Raw genomic sequence first — 22,676 nt, 5'->3', positions numbered from 1 at the left:
ACCAGCCTGACATGTGGGTTTGGTCCTTGGTCAGGGCACACAGGAGAAGCAACCATCTGCATCTCTCCTGCTCCTCCTCCCCCTCTCTCACCCTTCTCTCCCTCTTCCCCTCCTGCAGCCAGTGCTCAATTGATTCTAGCGTGGCCCCGGGCGTTGAGGATAGCTTGGTTGGTCTGTCAGCCTCAGGCACTAAAAACAGCTCGGTACTTGAGCACTGACCCCCAGATGAGGTTGCCAGGTGGATTCCAGTTGGGGCATATGCAGGAGTCTACCTCACTATCTCCCCTCCGCTCACATTTAAAAAATAAATCAATAAATAAAGAGAAGTGATACTTTTGTAGCCAGAATGACAAAGAAAAAAAAAGAGCTGGCATAAATTACTAACATTAGGAATAAATAAGAGAATATGGCAACATATTCCCCACAAACATTAAAAAGATAGTAAGAGAATGTTACAAACAACTCTTTGTATATAAAATTTGACTAACTAGATAAATGAAACACTTCCTTAAACAGCAAAAACTTCTAAAATTTATCCAAGAAAAAATAGATAACCTAAACAATCTTACAATCCATTAAAGAAATTGAATTTGTAATTTAAAGCCAAAAAATCCGTTAGCTGGACTAGATTGAGGTTCTGAAAATTTCTCCATAGGACCCGACAGCAAATATTTCAGGCTTTGGGAGCCATTCTGCCCATCACAACTATTCAACTATGCCGTTGCAGTCATGGATGACAAGTCCACAAATGGGCATGGCTGTGTTCCAATAAAACTTTCATTTACAAGAATAAGTGGCAACCCAGACTCGACCTGAGCATGATAATCTGTCAACCCCTGCACTAGAAGATAACTAATGTCACTTCCAGATCCTAAACTTTACAATTCTATACTTCCATAGTAAAAAAAAAAAACAACAACAAAACAACAATCTGATATATAGTTCAAGAAAAAGATAATAAATACAATCACACAGGGACAAGTGACTCTGTTTTGACCAAGACTTGTTAAAAATGTATATTATAGTAAACAAACAAAACAAAAAACACAACTCACCAAAATTCAGTCAACCTAGTCTTGAACGAATCGTTACCTCAAAAAGATAAATCAGGCCCTGGCCGGTTGGCTCAGTGGTAGAGCATTGGCCTGGCATGCAGAAGTCTCGGGTTCAATTCCCGGCCAGGGCACACAGGAGAAGCGCCCATCTGCTTCCCCACCTCTCCCCCTCTCCTTCCTCTCTGTCTCTCTCTTCCTCTCCAGCAGCCAAGGCTCCATTGGAGCAAAGATGGCCGGGGCGCTGGGGATGGCTCCTTGGCCTCTGCCCCAGGCCCTGGAGGGGCAGAGCATCGCCCCCTGGTGGGCAGAGCATCGCCCCCTGGTGGGCGTGCCGGGTGGATCCCGGTAGGGCGCATGCGGAAGTCTGTCTGTCTCTCCCCGTTTCCAGCTTCAGAAAAATACAAAAAAAAAAAAAAAAAGGATAAATCAGGACCTTCTTAAGTTGAAAAAAATCTTCAATTCTCCCTATTAACATGCTTTAAAAATACAGTACATGATCATAAACAAAACCTAAATAGCCAAGATACATAAAACCAAGGCTCTAACTTAATATTGTGTCATTGTAGCCATAAGAAATTATCAAAAATATGGGCTAAGCCTGACCAGGTGGTAGCGCAGTAGATAGAGCGTCAGCCTGGGATGCTGAGGATCCAGGTTCAAGACTCCAGGGTCACTGGCTTGAGCATAGTATCATAGACATGACCCCCTCATGGTCGCTGGCTTGAGCCAGGGGTCACTGGCTCGGCTGTAGCCACTGCTCCCACCCCGCCTCCAGCAAGAAACATAAGAGAAAACAATCAATGAACAACTAAGAAGCTGCAACTCTGAGTTGATGCTTCTCATCTCTCTCCCTTCGGTCTTTATGTCTCTCTCTCTCTCTCTCTCTCTCTCTCTTAAAAACAGAAATAAATAATAAATAAAATGTGAGCTGAAATATAGATTAAAATTTTTTATATTGCCTATCATCCCACCACCTAGTGACAATTACTAATATTCTGATATGTTTATAGTTTCCCTTATAATCCAGAAACATTTTTTATATATGAAATCTTCTCAAGTTTGCCCCCTGGCATCTAAAGAGCAAAATGTAATACCAAGGACAGTCTAATAACAACCTTGTGGAGGCTGAAACTCTATCCATCTGCAGCCCAAACTGGGTAGGTTTCCATGTCTGTTCCATCATTCTGATTTCAAGAGACCACTATTATTATTCCATTAAATATTTCATCCAATACGTAAACATGCTTCTTTTTGTATGTAAAAGGTTAAGAACTTGCTTGTTAAATATTGCAATTCATGCCTGACCAGGCGGTGGCTCAGTAGATAGAGCGTCGGACTGGGATGTGAAAGACTCAGGTTCGAGACCCCGAGGTCACCAGCTTGAGTGCCAGCTCATCTGGTTTGAACAAAAGCTCACCAGCTTGGACCCAAGGTCGCTGGTTTGAGTAAGGGGTTACTCGGTCTGCTATAGCCCCACGGTCAAGACACATATGAGAAAGCAATCAATGAACAAGTAAGGTGTCGCAACGAAAAACTGATGATTCATGCTTCTCGTCTCTCTCCGTTCCTGTCTGTCTGTCCCTATCTATCCCTCTCTCTGACTCTCTCTGTAAATAAATAAATAAATACCTTTTTTTTTTTTTTTTTTCCTTTCATTTTTCTGAAGCTGGAAACAGGGAGAGACAGTCAGACAGACTCCCGCATGCGCCCGACCGGGATCCACCCGGCACGCCCACCAGGGGCGACGCTCTGCCCACCAGGGGGCGATGCTCTGCCCATCCTGGGCGTCGCCATGTTGCGACCAGAGCCACTCTAGCGCCTGAGGCAGAGGCCACAGAGCCATCCCCAGCGCCCGGGCCATCTTTGCTCCAATGGAGCCTCGGCTGCGGGAGGGGAAGAGAGAGACAGAGAGGAAAGCGCGGCGGAGGGGTGGAGAAGCAAATGGGCGCTTCTCCTGTGTGCCCTGGCCGGGAATCGAACCCGGGTCCTCCGCACGCTAGGCCGACGCTCTACCGCTGAGCCAACCGGCCAGGGCTAATAAATACCTTTTTAAAAAAATTGCAATTCATATCGCCAAAGTAGCATACATTGGAAGTACCTCAAACCACTTAGAAAGCAATATAAAATATAACTGGGTGAGATGTCTTCCTCAGAATTAGTCTTTTAAACTTCTCATCCATAAAAAAAAAAAATCACACATTAATTTTTTTTAATTTATTTATTCATTTTGGAGAGGAGGGAGAGTGGGAAAGAGAAAGAGAGAAAGGTGGGAGGAGCAGGTAGCGTCAACTCCCATATGTGCCTTGACCAGACAAGTGCAGGGTTTTGAACCAGTGACCTCAGCATTCCAGGTCGACACTTTATCCACTTCGTCACCACAGGTCCATTAATTTTTGACAAATAAGGTTAATTAAATGCTGTTGTCAAGAGAAGCAAGTCCTACATATGCTCAAATTCTGCATTCAATGCAACCTCTATTTATATCTAAATTCTCCCACATATGCTAGGCAGCTCACAGAAAAGCTTACACTAACAATCAGTAAAATCACAGGCATACAAAGCTACAGAATACAGAACTATGGCACACAGGTGAGGTCTGCTGCAGTAAACCCAAGGGTTCACACAAAGCTAGAAATCATAGCATACTATATAACAAAATTCAGCCTCTATAGCCGCACATCAAAGCCACTGGAAACATCTATGACACTCAAGTTAACGCCAGAGCCTAGAATGAGAGGATATGCTAAAAACCTTTCTTGTGCTGTTCACTTTAAGCAGCTAGCAGACACATGGTCTATCTTATTTAATGTGGAGTATTTAATTTCAGAACAGTCACTTATAAAGTCCTACAATGGGAAATGCCACCAACCAATAAAGATGATGATGTAAGATTAAAATTGTATTGTTGACTTTCAAAGATGTACAATAATAAAAGTATATATGTATATTAACAGCTCAGACTTTCAGGTCAGAGAAATCTAAGTTCAAATGTCAGCTTCCTGCCCTGTGGTGGTGCAGCGGTCAGAGCACCGACCTAGAGCACTACTGAGGTCGCTGGTTTGAAACCATGAACTTGCCTGGTCAAGGCACATACGATAAGCAACCAATAAACAGTAAGAGTGAAGCAACTACTTTTCGGCTACCCCCTCTCTTCTTTCTCTGTAAAATCAATAAATAAAATCTTTAAAAAAAATGTCGGCTGTATGTCTGTGTGTTTTTAAGCAAATTAACTCAACAAGGGTTACTATCGGAGTAAAATAGGCAGTAATGTATGTCTCTTAACACAATGACTAGCATATGGTAAGCAGTATAACAGTACAAAAATCCTTATTTTTATTGTTAAAAAAGAAGAAACGGTAAGAAAATAACACATATGTGTATATATACACATGCCCAGAATAAAGTCTTGAATGCTATACACCAGTGGCAGTCAACCTGGTCCCTACCGCCCACTAGTGGGTGTTCCAGCTTTCATGGTGGGCGGTAGCGGAGCAACCAAAGTATAAATGAAAAGAGATTTAACTATAGCAAGTTGTTTTATAAAGATTTATTCTGCCAAACTTAGCAAAAAACCGACACAAAGTACTTGGTAAGTAATTATTATTATATGTTTTAACTTACTGTAACTCTGCTTTATAAATTTTATAAAGTAAAGTTACTTCCCTACTTTATAAATCACCATTACTGTGGAACCGGTGGATGGTTAGAAAATTTTACTACTAACAGAGATACAAAAGTGGACGGTAGGTATAAAAAGGTTGACTACCCCTGCTATATACCAAAAATACCATATTTCCCCATGTATAAGACACATCTTTTTTCAAAATATTCGGGGTCTAAAAACTGGGTGCCTCCTATACAGTGGTGGTTGTTTATTTTTACTTGCATTTCCCACTTTTTCACACAAATGAGGAGTTGTATGAATTTTATGACTAAACCTTGAGTTCAATAACTTTAGGTAATATTTATTTTCAAATTTCGGGCCCCAAAATTAAGGTGCGTCATATGCATGGGATCGTCTTATACGTGGGGAAATACGATGTAGTAGAATTACAACTGTAATCAGAAAAATATCATGCTATTCTAATTTTTAAGAGAAAAAAATGCAGCCATAAAATAATGCAGTAACAAGCTCTTCATAGAGTCCTTCAAAGGCTGGGAAACTTTGGCTATGCTGAAGTGATTCCAGGAAGTCATTTGCAAAAGCTGAGAAGAGATTAGCATCTAAATTAAGTGCTTCCTTCACTACAGAAAAAACATACCTTTGAAATTGAACATTAACTGCTCCCTATTCATATATTCCATATCAAGCTATTATCCAAATCAAATAAAAATTTTACACTTGATATATAGTATTAACATAATGAACTCCCCCTCTCAAATACATGTCCAGTCCAATACAAAATCTGTTCAGTTACTATATACATTCCTCTTCCAGGATTGATTCTATAGCCACTGTATCCATTGTTTTGCCAAGAACAAAGATAAAAATGTATCCTTAAGGAGCAGCATCTCCACCAGGTCCTAAACTGTTACAATTTCTCCTGCCTAAATATAAAATATATAAGCTGTAATACCTGTATGTATAGACTACTGCGTCATTCAGGATATTCAATGAAGAAGTTGAGCTTAAACTCTTATCTACTCTATCCAAGAAACATATAATGCAAGCAAGAAACATAAAACTACATATACAATTTAAAAACAATTTAAAATTCTAGTAGCCATAAGTTAAAAAAAAAAAGGTAAATTTAAGAACAGGTATTATTTAACCAATATATCCAAAATATTATCAATGAGATATTAGTGAGACATTTTATATCCTTTTCTATGTATTAAGTCTTTGAAGACTGCTGTGTAGTCAGTACTTATAGCACCACTTAATTTAGACTAGTCATATTACAAGTGCTGAGTAGCCATGTATGGATACTGGCTACCATGGTGGATGACTCCAAGCTAGAGCTACTCAAGCCCAAGTTATGTGCTTCTTGCCAATTATTAAATCCTAACTCCAATCATTCTACACATGACCATGAACTGCTGGGCAAAATTGCTCGGGCCAAAACCAAATGAAATTCATTTAAAGACTGAAGACCTTCTATGTTTCAGATGCTGTGTTAAGTGTTTTCAGTTTGGTTTCTTTTATGGGGGAGTCAGGAGTTGAAGACGGATGTGGTAAGAAACAAGTAAGCCCTGGCCAGTTGGCTCAGTGGTAGAGCGCTGGCCTGGCATGTGAAAGTCCCAGGTTCAATTCCCAGTCAGGGCACACAGGAGAAGTGCCCATCTGCTTCTCTACCCTTCCCCCTCTCCTTCCTGTCTAACTCTCCTGCAGCCAAGGCTCCACTGAAGCAAAGTTGGCCCGGGTGCTGAGGATGGCTCCATGGCCTCTGCCTCAGGCGCTAGATGGCTCCAGTTGCAATGAAGCAAGGGTCCAGATGGGCAGAGCATCGCCCCCTGGTGAGCATGCCAGGTGGATCCCAGTCAGGCACATGCGAGAGTATGTCTCTTTGCCTCCCCACTTCTCAGTTGAGAAAAATACAAGAAAAAAGAAGTTTGGTCCCAATAAATTCTACTACTGGAAAGACAACTCAAAGCAAATGCCCTAAGAAAGAGAGAAAGGAATGTTATTAAGAATCAGCAAAGCCCTGGCCAGCTGGCTCAGTGGATAGAGCACTGCCTCAGCATGTGGACATCCCAGGTTTGATTCCTGGTCAGGGCACACATAAGAAACAACCATTTGCTTCTATTCTCCTCTCTTTCTCATTTCTCCCCCCCCCCCCCCCCCCCCCCCCCCCCGCAGCCAGTGGTTCGAGACTGGTTCCAGCGTCCGCCCACAACTAAGAATAACTGGGTTGATTGGAGCATCGGCCCTGATGGGAGTTGCTGGTGGATCCTGGTTGGGATACATGTAGGATCTCCTTCCTCTCACTTAAAACTGGAACATCCCACAGCAGAATAAAAAGTGTTAAGAATTCAGCTGTATGAAGTACAGAGCTCTTCAGAAGGAAATTTTTCACCCACATTGAGATAACTTCCTCGAACATTGTAACATACAACTGTACTCCAAATTCCCCTACATATTTAAGGAACAAATTTAACCCATTAACCCAGTAGTCTATTTTAACTCATTAACCTAATAGTCTGAACCCTAGTTATATGAATATTTGTTTTTATGCAAGAACATTAAGATCAAACTATTTTAAAATTTAAAAACACCTGCACAGAAGAAAGGAAAAAGAACTGGAAATACACATCCCTAAATATTAATAGTACTCTAATGGTGGTTCAGTAATTTACACATGTATGACTTTCAATTATAAAAAAATAAACAATGTGGCAATAACTTTTTTCAAATTCAATTACATTTCCTTTTAATTCAATCCATTCACTTCTAAACCTTTTAAGATTAGGACACCATCCAAATTATTTTTCCTTCTCCAGAACCCTCACAGGCAGAGTAACCTTAGACTGATAGAGCAGAAACAAATTAAACTTAACCACAATAACCGCATTTCATTTCAAGGAAACCTGGAAGTCATTTTTGGAACTACAAAGATCTACTGAATATTCTGAGGAATTTCCATGTTAAGTAAGTAGGGGTCAAATGCATTAGTTTTAACATCAATAATCTCTTAGAGAATCCTAAAGCAAGTTAGCAATAGAGCCAAGAATATCCTCCAACTCTTCAAACCGCAATTCAAGCAGGGCCATTAGGGCTGCTAGACTCCAGGCGGCCCTTGAAGCTTTTAAAAGAGAGTTTGACCCTCATCTGATGTTAGAATTAAATTTAAATCCACTATGATCTAAAATATCACTTTCACTCAATACTTATTTCGGCATATTTGGTTTAATGTTTTTCTACAAATGGCATCTGTACACTGAAAGATCTACAGAAAGTAGATCTTTAACCATCCATGGCCACCTCTCCCATAACATTCTAAAATGTACGGTAATAAGAGCAAGAACCTTTGTTAATATACCCTTAGCACTAAGAATAACCAAAATTGTTCATTTCATGCATTTTCCCAAGTCAGCATGAGCTCATTAAGCAAGCACTAAGTACCTCTTTCTAGCATTATACTAGACCCTGAAAGAATATTTTAAAAATAGTTCCCATCTTTCAAATGCTTAAAACTTAGTTGCAAAAGTTATTCAGATAGCCTGACCATATGGTGGCACAGTGGACAGAGCATCAAACTGGGACACAGAGGACTCAGGTTCGAAACCCCAAGGTCGCCAGCTCATCATGGCTTGAGGGTGGGCTCACCAGCTTGAGCGTGAGGTTGCTGGCTTGAACATGGGATCATAGACATGACTCCATGGTCACTAGCTTGAGCCCAAAGGTCACTCGTTTGAAGCCCAATGTCACTGGCTTGAGCAAAGGGTCATTAGCCCGGCTGTAGCCCCCCAGTCAAGGCACATATAAGAAAGCAATCAATGAACAACGAAGGTACCACAACAAAGAACTGATGCTTCTCATCTCTCTCCTTTCCTTGTCTGTCTGTTCCTATATGTCCCTCTCTCTGTCTCTGTCACAAAAATAATGTTACATAGATAAAGGAAATACAATTAAGCAACAATTCAGGAGAGTAAACAATTATGTGCACAACTTCAAGCAGCAAAAAATAATGTAGAAAGGTACAGTTTAAAATGGCCTTCAGCAAAGAAATGACAGAGGGGAGATGGGGGGAGGAATGTGGGCCTTGGAAGAACAGGTTAGGATTAAACAGGTGGAAAGGGAATTTCAAAAACATAATGAACAATGTCTTACCAAAGGCATAAGCTCAGACTAGCTGAGCAGCTGGTACAGACTGAAAAATAGAGAAATTGAAGAGCCTAGAACAAGACAATGAGCAGTGGAAACAGAGCAGTTTCTCCACCTTATTTGTACACTGGAATCACTTAAGAGAACTTTAAAAATACTGAAACCTACACTGCAATCCAGTGATTTTGACTTAATTGTAGACCTAAACACCAGGATTTTTGAAAGTTCTTGGGGTTTTAATGTGTACCCAAAGTTAAGAATCATTGCCTTACAGGAGAAAACCAATGTAACTTGTTATGTGACAACACAGAATAAGGAAAAAAAGACTCAGGAGATTATGAAAAGATTTTGAGGGTATATAGCTATTAAAAAATGACATTATTGAGATAATCCAAGAAATAAAAAAGTAAAAATATGTGAGCTCTTCTAGACTTTACCATACTCTGTCTACAAGTTCCACGTAGTGAACCAGTTTTGGGGTTTTTTTGTTTGTTTGTTTTGTATTTTTCTGAAGTTAGAAGCAAGGAGGCAGTCAGACAGACTCCTGCATGTGCCCGACTAGGATCCATCCAACATGGCCACCAGGGGGCGATGCTCTGCCCATCTGGGCTGTTGCTCTGTTGCGGCCAGAGCCATTCTAGCCCCTGAGGTAGAGGCCATGGAGCCATCCTCAGCGCCCGGGCCAACTTTGCTCCAATGGAGCCTTGGCTGCGGGAGGGGAAGAGATAGAGAGAAAGGAGAGGAGGAAGAGTGGAGAAGCAGATGGGCGCTTTTCCTGTGAGCCCGATCAAATCGGGGACTTCCACACATTGGGCCGATGCTCTACCGCTGAGCCAACCTGTCAGGGCCCATAGTGAACCAGTTTTAATTAATCCATATTATCTCAATTCTCCACATACCATAATTATTTGCCTAATATTTTTCAACAGAAATAATCAAAACTTAAAGTGAACCATCTTTTAAAAATCAAAGTAGCCTGACCAGGCGGTGGCACAGTGGATAGAGCATCGGACTGGTATGTGGATGACCCAGGTTCAAGATCCCGAGGTCACCAGCTTGAGTGTGAGATCATCTGGTTTGAGCAAAGCTCACCAGCTTGGACCCAAGGCCGCTGCTCGAGCAAGGGGTTACTCGGTCTGCTGTAGCCTCCCCCCCCCCCCATCAAGGCACATATGAGAAATCAATGGACAACTAAGGAGCCGCAACAAAGAATTGATGTTTCTCATCTCTCTCCCTTCCTGTCTTTCTGTCCCTATCTGTCCCTCTCTCTGTCTCTTACACACACACACACACACACACACACACACACACATCAAGGTAGAGCTCAATCTAAAGAAAATAAAATAAACTCTCCATAAAATCCTCTTGAGTTTCCCAGCTAGAAATAATCTCCTCCTCTTTGCAATTTTAGCAGTACTGGAATAGTATTCTCAATAAACGCCCTGTAGAGCCCTCGTTTGTCTCAGAAGGGAGGAATCAGTGCCTCGTTTCTCCTTTTACTCAGCACTCATCGTAATACTTTGCACGTGACACTTACTCAACAGGCAGACATTGCCAGTTAAGTTCTGGTTGTCACTAGAGGTTCTAAATACTTTTGAATGCTTCATAAATAAGCAAAAATATATCCCCAGTTGCTTCTGCCTCTTGCAGACCTCCTACTGTTCGAAGCTTTCAAGTGTGATCACTGCCCTCCCCTTTATTCTTACTCCATCACTTCTCAACAGGACCTAGCCTGCGCACTGCTACAAGAGTTAATGCAAGGAAATTAAATATGTTTACCTTTAGAAGAAACATGGCCAGAGACCATCTTCTACAATGTATTTCTGAATCAAGGTAATTTCTTTTAAAATCCACACCATAATCCTAATATTTCAACCAAACATCGATCATTGTTCTAGTTTTCACTTGCACAATAAAATGTTAAATAAGTGTATTGTTATGGTCTCCATGTCTTCAGTATAAATGAGTGATTCCCACCTTTATTTACATCCATAGCACAAATAGTAAGTACTATTTGTCTGACACTCTAGGGAGCAACCAGAGGTTTCTGGTCTTCATGACCGGGATGACTAGCCTGAAATCTCACCAACCACACGGCTCAAGGGATATCTTGTAGACTGGTTAGGATAGGAAGCTCTAGTATGGAGCAATGAGAACAGATTTACCAAATAAACTCCCTCTCAAAAGGCTGTTTATTAAAGTGATTTCCTAATTATTACTACACTGGACACTTTAGCATCACTTCACCCCTACATGTGAGAGCAAATAACTGATCCACATACAGACCACAAACAAGTACCTTGTTTTCATGTATAAGTCTCTAACATTGTGAGTCAGTCATCATCAAATTACCTATTTTTTATTTTCTGATTTTTTTTTTTTTACAGAGAGAGTGTCAGAGAGAGGGATAGATAGGGACAGACAGAAACGGAGAGAGATGAGAAGCATCAATCATTAGTTTTTCGCTGCGACACCTTAGTTGTTTATTGATTTCTTTCTCATATGTGACTTGACCGTGGGCCTTCAGCAGATGGAGTAACCCCTTGCTCAAGCCAGCGACCTTGAGCTCAAGCTGGTGAGCCTTGCTCAAACCAGATGAGCCTGCGCTCAAGCTGGTGACCTCAGGGTCTCGAACCTGGGTCCTCTGCATCCCAGTCCGACACTCTGTCCACTGTGCCACTGCCTGGTCAGGCTGTATTTTCTGATTTTCAAGCTTAGGTATGGATTTATAAATGTACTACATTTTCACTGTGACTTATCAACCGTTTTTTCCATTTGGTTTAACTAAGCCTCTAATCTCATTTTTCTGAGGTAGATTGCATACAATCAAGACATGGCAATGGCTTAAAAAATTCAATATGCTTCACTAATTTCACAATATGGTAGAAATAAGATAAACACAGGAAGGTATTCATCTTCACCCTAAGAATTGCATCATGCATCACTATTATCTGTTCACTTATATAGGCATATAAGTAAACAAAGAAGATATATGGCAAATAAATGAGAAAATACAAAGATCTTTTCTTGAAAGAAATAGGCAAAAATCACTAGTGAGAAATAATTTCTATTGTCCTTCTTTCCTGTAAAATAATTTTATGTACAGTGGTACCTTGAGATACAAACAGACGAATTTTTAAGATATGAGCTGCGACTCAGTCCGTATTTTTGTTCAAGATCCGAGCAAAATTTTGATATACGAGTTGTGATTCAGGAAGCTGCCGCTAGTTGGCACGCTGGCACACGGGTCCAGTATCAGCAGTTTGATATACAAGTTGACTGACTTACGGGCTTGGTTACAGAACAAATTAAATTCGTATTTCAAGGTACCACTGTACTATTTTATTTCATTTATTCCTTCTTTGCTACAATAAAATATTGGGTACAAGGTCTAAACTACAGTAACCCTAAATTAGCATTACATAACTGGAATGGAAGAAGGATTAGAGAATGAAAATGAAAGGCATCAATGGGAAAAAATCAATAAAAATGGTATTTTCTATGTAAAAAAATCATCTGTCAACTTTCACAGCACTGGTTTATAAACCCAAACTTCATAACTTCAGAGACACTACTCAGTCTGCTTAATACAGATCTACTTGGCAATTACCTGCTCTTATGATATTCTATATGGTTCATGAAAAGAAGTTTACCAACTATATTTTCAGCATTATATTTTGCTGAATATTAAATGGCCACCTAGAAGTGATAATAGAATTTTAAGGGTATTAAAGATCATTATCCTTAGGAGATGCATGTTGAAATATTTAGAGGTAAAGCAACATAATGTCTGCAACTCACTTTCAAATGTTTCATTAATAAAAGGTTGTGTAAACCTGACCAGGTGGTGGCACAGTGGGTAGTGTTGACCTGGGACTCAGAGGACCCAAGTTCAAAACACTGAGGTCACCAGCTTGAGCTCAGGTTCACCAGCTTGAGTGAGGGGTCACGGGCTTGACCGTGGGATCATAGACATGACCCTACCTACGGTCGTTGGCTTGAGCCCAAGGTCACTGGCTTGAGCAAGGGTCATTGGCTCAGCTGGAGCCCCCCGTCAAGGCACATATGAGAAAGTAATAAATAACTAAGGTGATGCAATGAAGAACTGATGTTTCTCATCTCTCTCCCTTCCTGTCTGTCCCTATCAGTCCCTCTCTCTGTCTCTCTTGCTACAAAAAAAAAAAAAAAAAAAAAATAGGTTGTATATATAGACACATATAAACACATACATTTATACACACAAACAGGCACACATTTTTAAGTGTTATGCAGTAAATCTAGATAAGGACTGATGGGCCCTCGTATTATTTTTATAAGTTTAAAATTTTTCAAAATAAAGGTTGGGAAGAAAGGAACACATAGAAAGCCATCTATTCCTTAAAAATTCTGCCTCAACCAAAGACTCCAGGAACCAAGTACATATTTGCTATTTATCTCAGATTCAAAATCTGTTATGGAAACTCCTCTTATTTTAAAGAAAAGTTCTGATACTCACATTGCCCATGTACTCCGAGAGCAGGTCCTGCAGGGCCTGGCGGACAGCATTACACTCGGCCACGATTCTCTCCCGTCGGTCATCACGAGTGCAGGACGAGTCGGCCATCAGGGCGGCCCCACTAATAATGCTTTCCAGGCGCTCTTCCAGAGAAGGTCTAAAGCGCTCCTCGCTGAAGCTCAAGGGGTCCACAATGATTTGTTTCTGCAAAGGAACCATTATTGAATGTTACTGCTACTTTCTGTTCCTTCCATAATTAGAAACATCAAGATATAATACAAAAATTATAATGCCTGAAAGTTATACTCCTTGGCAGATGAGGGGCTATTCCACAGAAGTTGGCGTATGGATCACTTCTCAAAAAAGGCACTAGAAGCCCTGGCCGGTTGGCTCAGCGGTAGAGCGTCGGCCTGGCGTGAGGGAGACCCGGGTTCGATTCATAGGAGAAGCGCCCATTTGCTTCTCCCCCCCCCTTCCTCTCTGTCTCTCTCTTCCCCTCCCGCAGCCAAGGCTCCATTGGAGCAAAGATGGCCCGGGCGCTGGGGATGGCTCCTTGGCCTCTGCCCCAGGCGCTAGAGTGGCTCTGGTCGCGGCAGAGCGACGCCCCGGAGGGGCAGAGCATCGCCCCCTGGTGGGCAGAGCATCACCTCTGGTGGGCGTGCCGGGTGGATCCCAGTCGGGCGCATGCGGGAGTCTGTCTGACTGTCTCTCCCCGTTTCCAGCTTCAGAAAAATACAAAAAAAAAAAAAAAAAAGGCACTAGAAGCAGTACTATCCAGCTGAATGGTGCCTGGATAAGGCATACCACAAATGGTAAACAAAAGTATATCAGCATAAAAATCATTTCAGCCTGACCAGGTGGTAGCACAATGGATAAGAGCATTGGCCTGGCATGCTGAGGACCCAGGTTCAAATCTCTAAAGTCACCTTCCCGAGTATGGGCTTATCCGGCTTGAGCGCAGGGTTGCTGGTTTGAGTGTGGGATCACAGACATGACTTCATGGTCGCTGGCTTGAGCAAGGGGTCACTAGCTCTGCTGTAGCCCCTTGGCCAAGGCATATATGAGAAAGCAATCAATAAACTAAGGAGTTGCAACAAAGAATTGATGCTTCTCATTTCTCTCCCTTCTTCTGTCGGTCTCTCAAAAAAAAAAAAAAAAAAAAAAAAAAAAAAAAAAAAAAGAATCATTTCAAACTACTTAATCTGAACATCTAAAGGCCAGCCTATATAGTATTAGGAAGTTACGAGATGAGAATTACAGGAAAAAATAAAAGTTAGCTCTCTTTCTCTTTTCTATGTACAGAGTATAAAACTGCTACCTGACACTAGCAGAACTGTTTCACCATAAAAAGATAATACTGATATCTGTCCTCAAAAAGTTTCAGACAATAATGCATTTTTTTTAAATTTTATTTATTCATTTTAGAGAGGAGAGACAGAGAGAGAGAAGGGGGGAGGAGCTGGAAGCATCAACTCCCATATGTGCCTTGACCAGGCAAGCCCAGGGTTTCGAACTGGCGACCTCAGCATTTCCAGGTTGATGGTTTATCCACTGCACCACCACAGGTCAGGCAATAATGCATTTTTAATCAATATCAATTATTTTCCTCACCTTACACATCTCATCAAACGTTAGGAACATTTGAGTCTCAAATTTATCCTATTATGTCTAAATTCAAAACTTTTTCTCAAAGATCTCCAGGAATTCTGTAAAAGATAGTAGCAATCTGTTTGAACAAAGCCACTCTGTGACTTAACTGCCCTGAGAAGAATAAATCCTTCCTCTGTCTTCCCTTCACTCCCTGACTCCATTTAAATCCAGTGTTACTAGTGATGAGTGAGAATAGGTCACAAGCTGTAGGTACAAAGTCAAATATCAACACTCCCAGGACAACAGCTACTGGCTGGTCTCCCTCCAGCTTTTCCACTTGGTACAATTTATCCTTACACTGGTATTTGCCTTTAATTTATCCTTATGCAAGTATTTGCCTTTAATTTTCCTTTATGGGGACTATGTTCTTACTGATTTTAACTTAAATACCAAAGATTTCCTTTAAAAAAAAAAAGCTCACTCTTTTCCTTCCAAAGAACCCTCAGTTTTGAAATTTAACATGTAATACTTTGAGTTCATTATTATTTTTTTTTTTTTTGTATTTTTCCGAAGCTGGAAACGGGGAGGCAGTCAGACAGACTCCCACATGCGCCCGACTGGGATTCACCTGGCACACCCACCAGGGGGCGATGCTCTGCTCATCTGGGGTGTCGCTCTGTTGCAACCAGAGCCATTCTAGCGCCTGAGGCAGAGGCCACAGAGCCATCCTCAGCGCCCAGGCCAACTTTACTCCAATGGAGCCTTGGCTGCGGGAGAGGAAAAGAGAGAGAGGAAGGAGAGAGGGAGGGGTGGAGAAGCAGATGGGCGCTTTTCCTGTGTGCCCTGGCCAGGAATCGAACCTGGGATTCATGCACGCCAGGCCGACACTCTACCACTGAGCCAACTGGCCAGGGCCTGAGTTCATTATTAACCTACATTTTAACTCGTCATTTTTCTTACCAGATTAAGTTACTACAGGATTTCTCTGGTCAAAACTGAACACAAAATTCATTCTGACCATCAGAAATAAGAAATGAATGGTCACAGAACTTAAACAGAGTCATAGAGCTACAGCCTGTGATCATTCAGTCCAAATCCTTCACTTATGAATTAAGTGGCCTTCGATATTATTCTACTTGGGGCAAAATGTAACCCTCACTGCTTTAAAAGAGACCAATACCCAATACTGCCAAATTTGAGTGGGAAAAACAATAGTGCCAGTAAATTATAAGATGCATCATAAGAGTTTGCTATAAGGCCATTTAATGCTTAAGGTTCCAGAGTAAAATTTCAGTTCTAACATCATGTTTTTATAACTTATGAAAAGCATAAAATCAGCCATTCATATCAGCAAGGATCGTTACCCAAACCAAAGTAAAGTGCTGAGACAAAGGAAAGAAATGGTAAAGGGAAAAAATGTTAAAAATAAAATGCACTCTACTGTATTGATTCTATAAAGCATTCTAACATATGAAAAGATGCTACCTACCTGGAAAGCAGTTTTCCCTTATGTTAATAAAATTTTAAAAATTAACCCAACAGTTGGTTTAAAAAAATTAAAAACCACTTTAAAAAAAAAATCTTAAACTGCTGCCATCTACTGGAAGGCAAGAGGCATTGTGGGTAAAAATTTTAAAAACACAAAACCTACCCCAAAAAATTAGGATTAGCTACATCGGACAGTGTGTACAAAGAATATACAGACATCATCTATAAAAGGTAATTGTGCCTGACCTGTGGTGGCGCAGTGGATAAAGCGTCGACCTAGAAATGCTGAGGTCGCCGGTTCAAAACCCTGGGCTTGCCTGGTCAAGGCACATATGGGAGTTGATGCTTCCAGCTCCTCCCCCCTTCTCTCTGTCTGTTTGTCTCTCTCTCTCTGTCTCTCCCTTTCCTCTCTAAAATGAAAAAATAAAAAAATTTAAAAAAAAAAAAGGTAATTGTATAGGATTATGCTACAAAAGTATTTTAACCCCAAATTTGCTTCCACTTAATTAAATTTTATCTATTATTACAATTTAGTCATTGAGAAGAAAAGTATATCTAGGCAGACAAGTAAGCTTATTATGGCATTTCTGTTTTAGTCATTTATGATGTGTATTTCCCACCAGACTGAGCCCACCAGACTGTACATTTTGTCTTTGTATCCCCAGAGCTTCACATCTGACAAAAGGTTAAAATCTTGGTTGAAATTAACTGAACTCATATTCTCAATAAAGAATAACCTCATAGAAAATACAAGATGCATAGAAGAATTCAGAAGTTTAACTCAAACCAAAAAAGGAAGAAAGCGCCTGACCAGGTGGTGGTGCAGTGGATAGAGCATCGGACTAGGATGCAGAGAGGACTCAGGTTTGAGACCCCGAGGTCGCCAACTTGAGCACGGGCTCATCTGGTTTGAGCAAAAAGCTCACCAGTTTGAGCCCAAGGTCACTGGCTCTAGCAAGGGGTCACTTGGTCTGCTGTAGCCCCCTGGTCAAGGCACATATGAGAAATCAATCAATGAGCAACTAAGGAGCCACAACGAAGAATTGATGTTTCTCGTCTCTCTCCCTTCCTGTCTGTCCCTCTCTCTGACGCTCTCTGTCTCAAAAAAAAAAAAAAAAAAAAAAAAGGAAGAAAGTGAAAGATAAATACTTTCAGCCAAGTCAAGATAAGTAGACTGATGAGTCATAAAATTTCTTTCAACTTAGATTGCAAATCTAAGTAAAAATTGAGCTTTCATTAGAAACCTTGATCACATTTTCCCAGAAATCTGTTAACTTTGCAAGATGGTCAAGAGCCTGAAGTTTCCTCGCAAGCATAACTTACATCAAAGTTATTGAGAGCATATGCCAGTTCTCCTCCTCCTCCACCCTGGTGCTGGGAGGCATCATCTGATGCGGTGGCCTGGGCTGCATTGGAAATGCCTGTGACTGCCTGCTGCAGCTGCTTGTAGATCAGGTCTCTGTTGGCCTTATAGGCTGCAACATCAGGATGCTGTAGACAAGCCTGGGATGCAGTATAGAGAATCGGAACATTCTTTTGCAGGATTCCTCTGGCTGCAGCCATCTGATCACGATGGCCCACATCTTTCAGTTCCTACAAGAGTAAAACAAGAAATTGGAGCAGTCTCTATATGGGTTCTATTCATATATAACTTTGTCAGTAAATACTAAAAAGTTAGAAATTCTACTAATTAGACACAATATTTTCATTAAGTCTAGCTTGAAAGTTCATCAAAAAGGAGGCAGTATGACTAGTAGGTAGAGTTCAAACTTTTCCAAACCACATACACCTGAATTTCAATCTCTAGCTCTACTTTTTCCTGGCTATTGTGATCTTATTTTAACTCTCCATGGTCAGTTTCACCTTCTGTAAAATAGGAACAATAATAGTACCTCTATTGTATTGAAAATTAAATGGGGTAATGCATGTAAGTTACCTACCATAGTGCTAAATAAAAAGCAACACATGAAACTGATTAGCATCTTGATTACAACTATATAAAGATGTACCTATTCCAACCAAAATAGAAAAATCATTCAGAGACATACTTAAACAAAGTAAGATTTATTATGAGGATTTTTAAGTTAAGTTTTAAAAATTCATTACAAGAATTTTTTGAAATTTAGGATAGTATACCACAGGTGTATCAAAACTATGCAAAACAGCCAGGTGTTCTCCCAAGTACACAAGTCCTGCCTCCCCTCCCTTCCCCAACCCCAAAGACTACCTTAGGACACGAGTCATTAGGCACAAAGCTGAGGCTCATGTGCTCCCTGACTATAAATCAAAAGGTTTGTATTTCATTGTAATACTCTATGTACATGGTTTTAAGTGAAACTGTCCTTTTTTAATTTCTACCCCATAATTATAACCCACAGTTAAAAAGGATTTGTGGTTCCTGGATGATTTCCACTACTAGCATCGACTTGGTAGGGTGGATGTGCTAGGTGACAAATAATACCAACAATAAGCAAGATGAAAAGGGGTACTTCTGATATCCCACTGATACTGAAATTACTCAAAGGAAAAAAATTTAAGTCTTTAGTAAATGTGGAGCACCACCACAGAAGAGAAATATGTGACCACCAGAGCTGTTCCAACTCTATTTTATTATGTGATTATAAAATTTCAATGTTAATGTCACCAAATGAATCCTAGAGTATAAATTTAATGTGTTAAAAGTGAGTATTACATGTGTAAACATGTAAGAGAAAATTGACTAACCTACAAAGGTCAAAGTCAATTCTCCTTAATGGCTCATCTTTCAAGATGAGCTCCTAATTAAGCATTAGAGACATCAAAGTGGTTTCCTTATCTGAAATTTCAACTCACTATATATTTTGTTTGCATCTTTATTCAAAAGTTGTGTAATATGACAGCTTTCTTTTACTCCTATAATTCTTTTCTCATTTGGAATCTGAATTTGCGATTCACAAATTTGCTCACAGCACTCCAAATGCCCTATAGCACAGCACTTTAGGCTAAAAATTCAGAAACAGAATGCTGTGGATTTTGAGAATCAGTGATCATTTCAAGTCTCAAGCTATGAAGGGAGATGAAACTTACCATTATGCTTAAACAGCTAGTGTATAAATTCTGTGTAGCATTTTCAAAATGTCCTGCCCTTACCACAACACCTCAAGGATGTGAAGTCTGCTAGGGAGGCATTTGCCTTTAACCACTTGTATTCCCCTCTGTTTTGTAAAAGTTTTGCAATTGGTTTTGGCATTCTCCCCAAGTACCTATAATCTAGATCAGTGCAGCCTCTTATAAAGATCACCAGAGAAACTTGTGGTCACCTCAAGTTAATAGTGTTGGAATTACTATTGAATGCTTGACCTACCTAAAGCCACTGCCTGGCCTAGTCTAATAAACTTCTACCTTTCCAAAGACTACATTAGGTTAAATATTCAGAAATAGAATCCTGTGGATTTCAAGAATTGATGATCATCTCAAGACTGAAGCTATAACATGCAGCTTGGGCTAACCGTTATGCTTAAGTAGCTGGTGTATGTGTTCTATATGGCTTTTTCTAAACGTCTTGCTCTCACCACAATGTATCTCTGGATAGATTTCCATTTATTAAGTATTGGGAAATATATTTTAAGCTATGATAAAAATGACAGCTAGCCTGACCAGGCGGTGGCGCAGTGGATGGAGCGTCTGACTGGGATGTGGAAGACCCAGGTTCGAGACCCTGAGGTTGCCGGCTTGAGCGCGGGTTCATCTGGTTTGAGCAAAAGCTCGCCAGCTTGAGCCCAGGGTCGCTGGCTCCAGCAAGGGGTCACTCGATCTGCTGAAGGCCCGCGGTCAAGGCACATGTGAGAAAGCAATCGATGAGCAACTAAGGTGTTGCAACGTGCAACGAAAAACTGATGATACATGCTTCTCATCTCTCCGTTCCTGTCTGTCTGTCCCTGTCTATCCCTCTCTCTGAATCTGTCTCTGTAAAAAAAACCAAAAAACAAAAAAACATGACAGCTAAATATCATTTGTCCCAACTGCTAAATGTTCTACTTTCTCCTTAGTGCTAACAAAGAAACTAGATTTTGTTAAGTGCAGATAAAAAAATGGACACCATCAGAAGGCAGCACTATTTACTATAATAATGATCAATCGTAAATATTCAAAATATATAGTGCTTATAAGTAATCCAGATTAGTGAAGAAAAGTATTAAGCAATATAATACATTACTTATGAAATTAAAGTCCCTTGGTCTACTTTAACCTTTATGACTCACCAATTCAGTTAGGTTTCAGGCAGATTCAAGAACAAACAGAAAACTTAAGAAAGAAATTACTGCTTTCAATGTAATCTGAACTACCACATGTAGTGACCAAGAAATAGAAACTAACTTTGAAGCAATCTATAACAATCACCCTTACCAAGAACTGGAAATTCAAGTAGAAATTTTCTCTTGTTTCCATAAATATACTTGATCAGATGTCTTCTCTTGGACTCAAATGACTTAATGAAATGGCCCATGGTCAAACCCAGCTAGTCCAGGTAATTTACACATACAACACTAGCAGTACTATCCAATACCAACAGATGCTATTAAGGTTTTCAGAAAAATAATCATGGAAATCATAGTTCGTAGTCTAGGTAAAAATTACAATTTTACAAATACCTCAATGAGCTGTAGCATTGACAGCGTGAGGCAGAGGCAGTCCTCTTTACAGGAACCACAACTGATGCTGGCCCATCCTAACCTCTGTCCTATATATTTTACCCTTATCACCAAAGAAGAGCCTGCAGCCAAATGGGAAGTCAACACTTCCAGTGAGCCAATAATATTCTAGCCCAAGAAAGTAATTCTAGCCACACTCAGAATTCCACTCCAAAATGGATGTGTTAGTGAAGTGGCTTATTAGCGTGTTCGTTAAATAAATATTATTGAGCACTACTATATCCAGGCAATGTTTTAAGCACTAGGGATTATAGTAGCAGTTTAAACAGACAAAATCTCTGTCTTCTGAAGCCAGAGAGCCCCAATTCAAAACCTGGTTCAATCACTTATTAATGACCTTGCCTAATTATTTAACCTCTCTGTGCTACATACAGTTCCTTCATCTATAGAAATTACTACCTGACCAATTGGAGTATCTACCTTACACTATTTTATGAAGATTAAATGAGTGTATGTTTTAAAAGGGCTTGATGAAGATTAAATGAGTGTATGTTTTAAAAGGGCTTGTAATAGTGTTTAGTACACAGTAAACACCATTTTAGAGTTATTCATAATTTTTAGCAACATTCCTCACTAGGAGGGAGCTCTGGGTTTTGTGGACTCTGGTCTCTAAACATTCCTCACCCAGATGGTAGTTCAGCCAGGTCCTATGAGTGAACCCCCATGGAACCCCAAAAATGCTGAAAAGAGAGGATGTGTAACAATGTATGTTACACGTGGAAGACTGACAAAAGCTGTAGCAGGTTACCTGCCTATTTTTAAAAGACAGCTTGCCTTGGACCCAGGCTTTATATGACTAAAGATGGTTTACAGGAGGCTAGGAGGCTAGGAGGATGGGAGGACAGAAGGGAGGAGCGAAGGGAAGAGGGAAGAAGGGAAGAAGGGAAGAAGAGAAGAAGGGAAGATGGGAGGATATAAGGGAGGGAGGATGGGAAGATATGAGGGAGGGAGGATAGAGGGAGAGTAGAGGGAGGAGGGACAGGAGGGAGGGAAGATGGGAGGGAGGGGACATGGGAGGGAGGGAGGATGAGAGGATGGGAGGATGGGAGGATGAGAGGATGGGAGGGAGGATGGGAGGGAGGATGGGAGGGAGGATGAGAGGATGGGAGGGAGGATGAAAGGATGGAAGGGAGGATGGGAGGGAGGATGGGAGGATGAGAGGATGGGAAGGAGGATGAGAGGGAGGGAGGATGAAAGGATGGAAGGGAGGATGGGAGGATGGGAGGATGGGAGGATGGAAGGATGGGAAGATGGGAGGATGGGAGGATGGGAGGATGGGAGGGAGGGCAGAATGAGTGGATGAATAAATGGTTAGGTGGGTGGCCAGCTGGCCAGACAAACCAATGGATGGATAAATAGAAGGAATCATATCCCCTGCCCCTGGAGAAACTCTTTTATATATCTGTGCTCAGAAAAACCTTAAGAACAAATAAGTAAATTCCAGAAAGCTTGTAGACTTTATGAGGTTTATTATTTCCTCAATAGGTAGCTGCTGTTCAAATGACACAAGGGAGGCTAAGGGAGCCTGTACACACAGTGAACCCAAATACTGCTCATGAGGAAATAATCCTTTTCTGGACTAGGGCTGCCTG

General features: G+C 40.8%; 1 protein-coding gene across 2 annotated transcripts in view; it reads right to left on the bottom strand.

Annotated features, from left to right (window-relative positions):
- CTNNA1 (catenin alpha 1) overlaps positions 1-22,676 on the bottom strand; it is a 236,885-nt gene that overhangs the window by 130,780 nt on the left and 83,429 nt on the right. For both annotated transcript variants that reach the window (XM_066272607.1, XM_066272608.1), the window contains exons 6-7: positions 17,717-17,986; positions 13,316-13,519 (exon numbers count right to left, since the gene is read on the bottom strand). In XM_066272607.1, coding sequence (XP_066128704.1) covers positions 13,316-13,519; positions 17,717-17,986 — 474 coding nt within the window. The remainder of the gene's footprint in view (positions 1-13,315; positions 13,520-17,716; positions 17,987-22,676) is intronic.

This window comes from Saccopteryx bilineata, chromosome 4 (genome assembly GCF_036850765.1).
Source record: "Saccopteryx bilineata isolate mSacBil1 chromosome 4, mSacBil1_pri_phased_curated, whole genome shotgun sequence".
Lineage (NCBI taxonomy): Eukaryota > Metazoa > Chordata > Mammalia > Chiroptera > Emballonuridae > Saccopteryx > Saccopteryx bilineata.
Note: the sequence above shows the minus strand (reverse complement) of the source record. Positions and strands in the feature narration are given on the sequence as shown.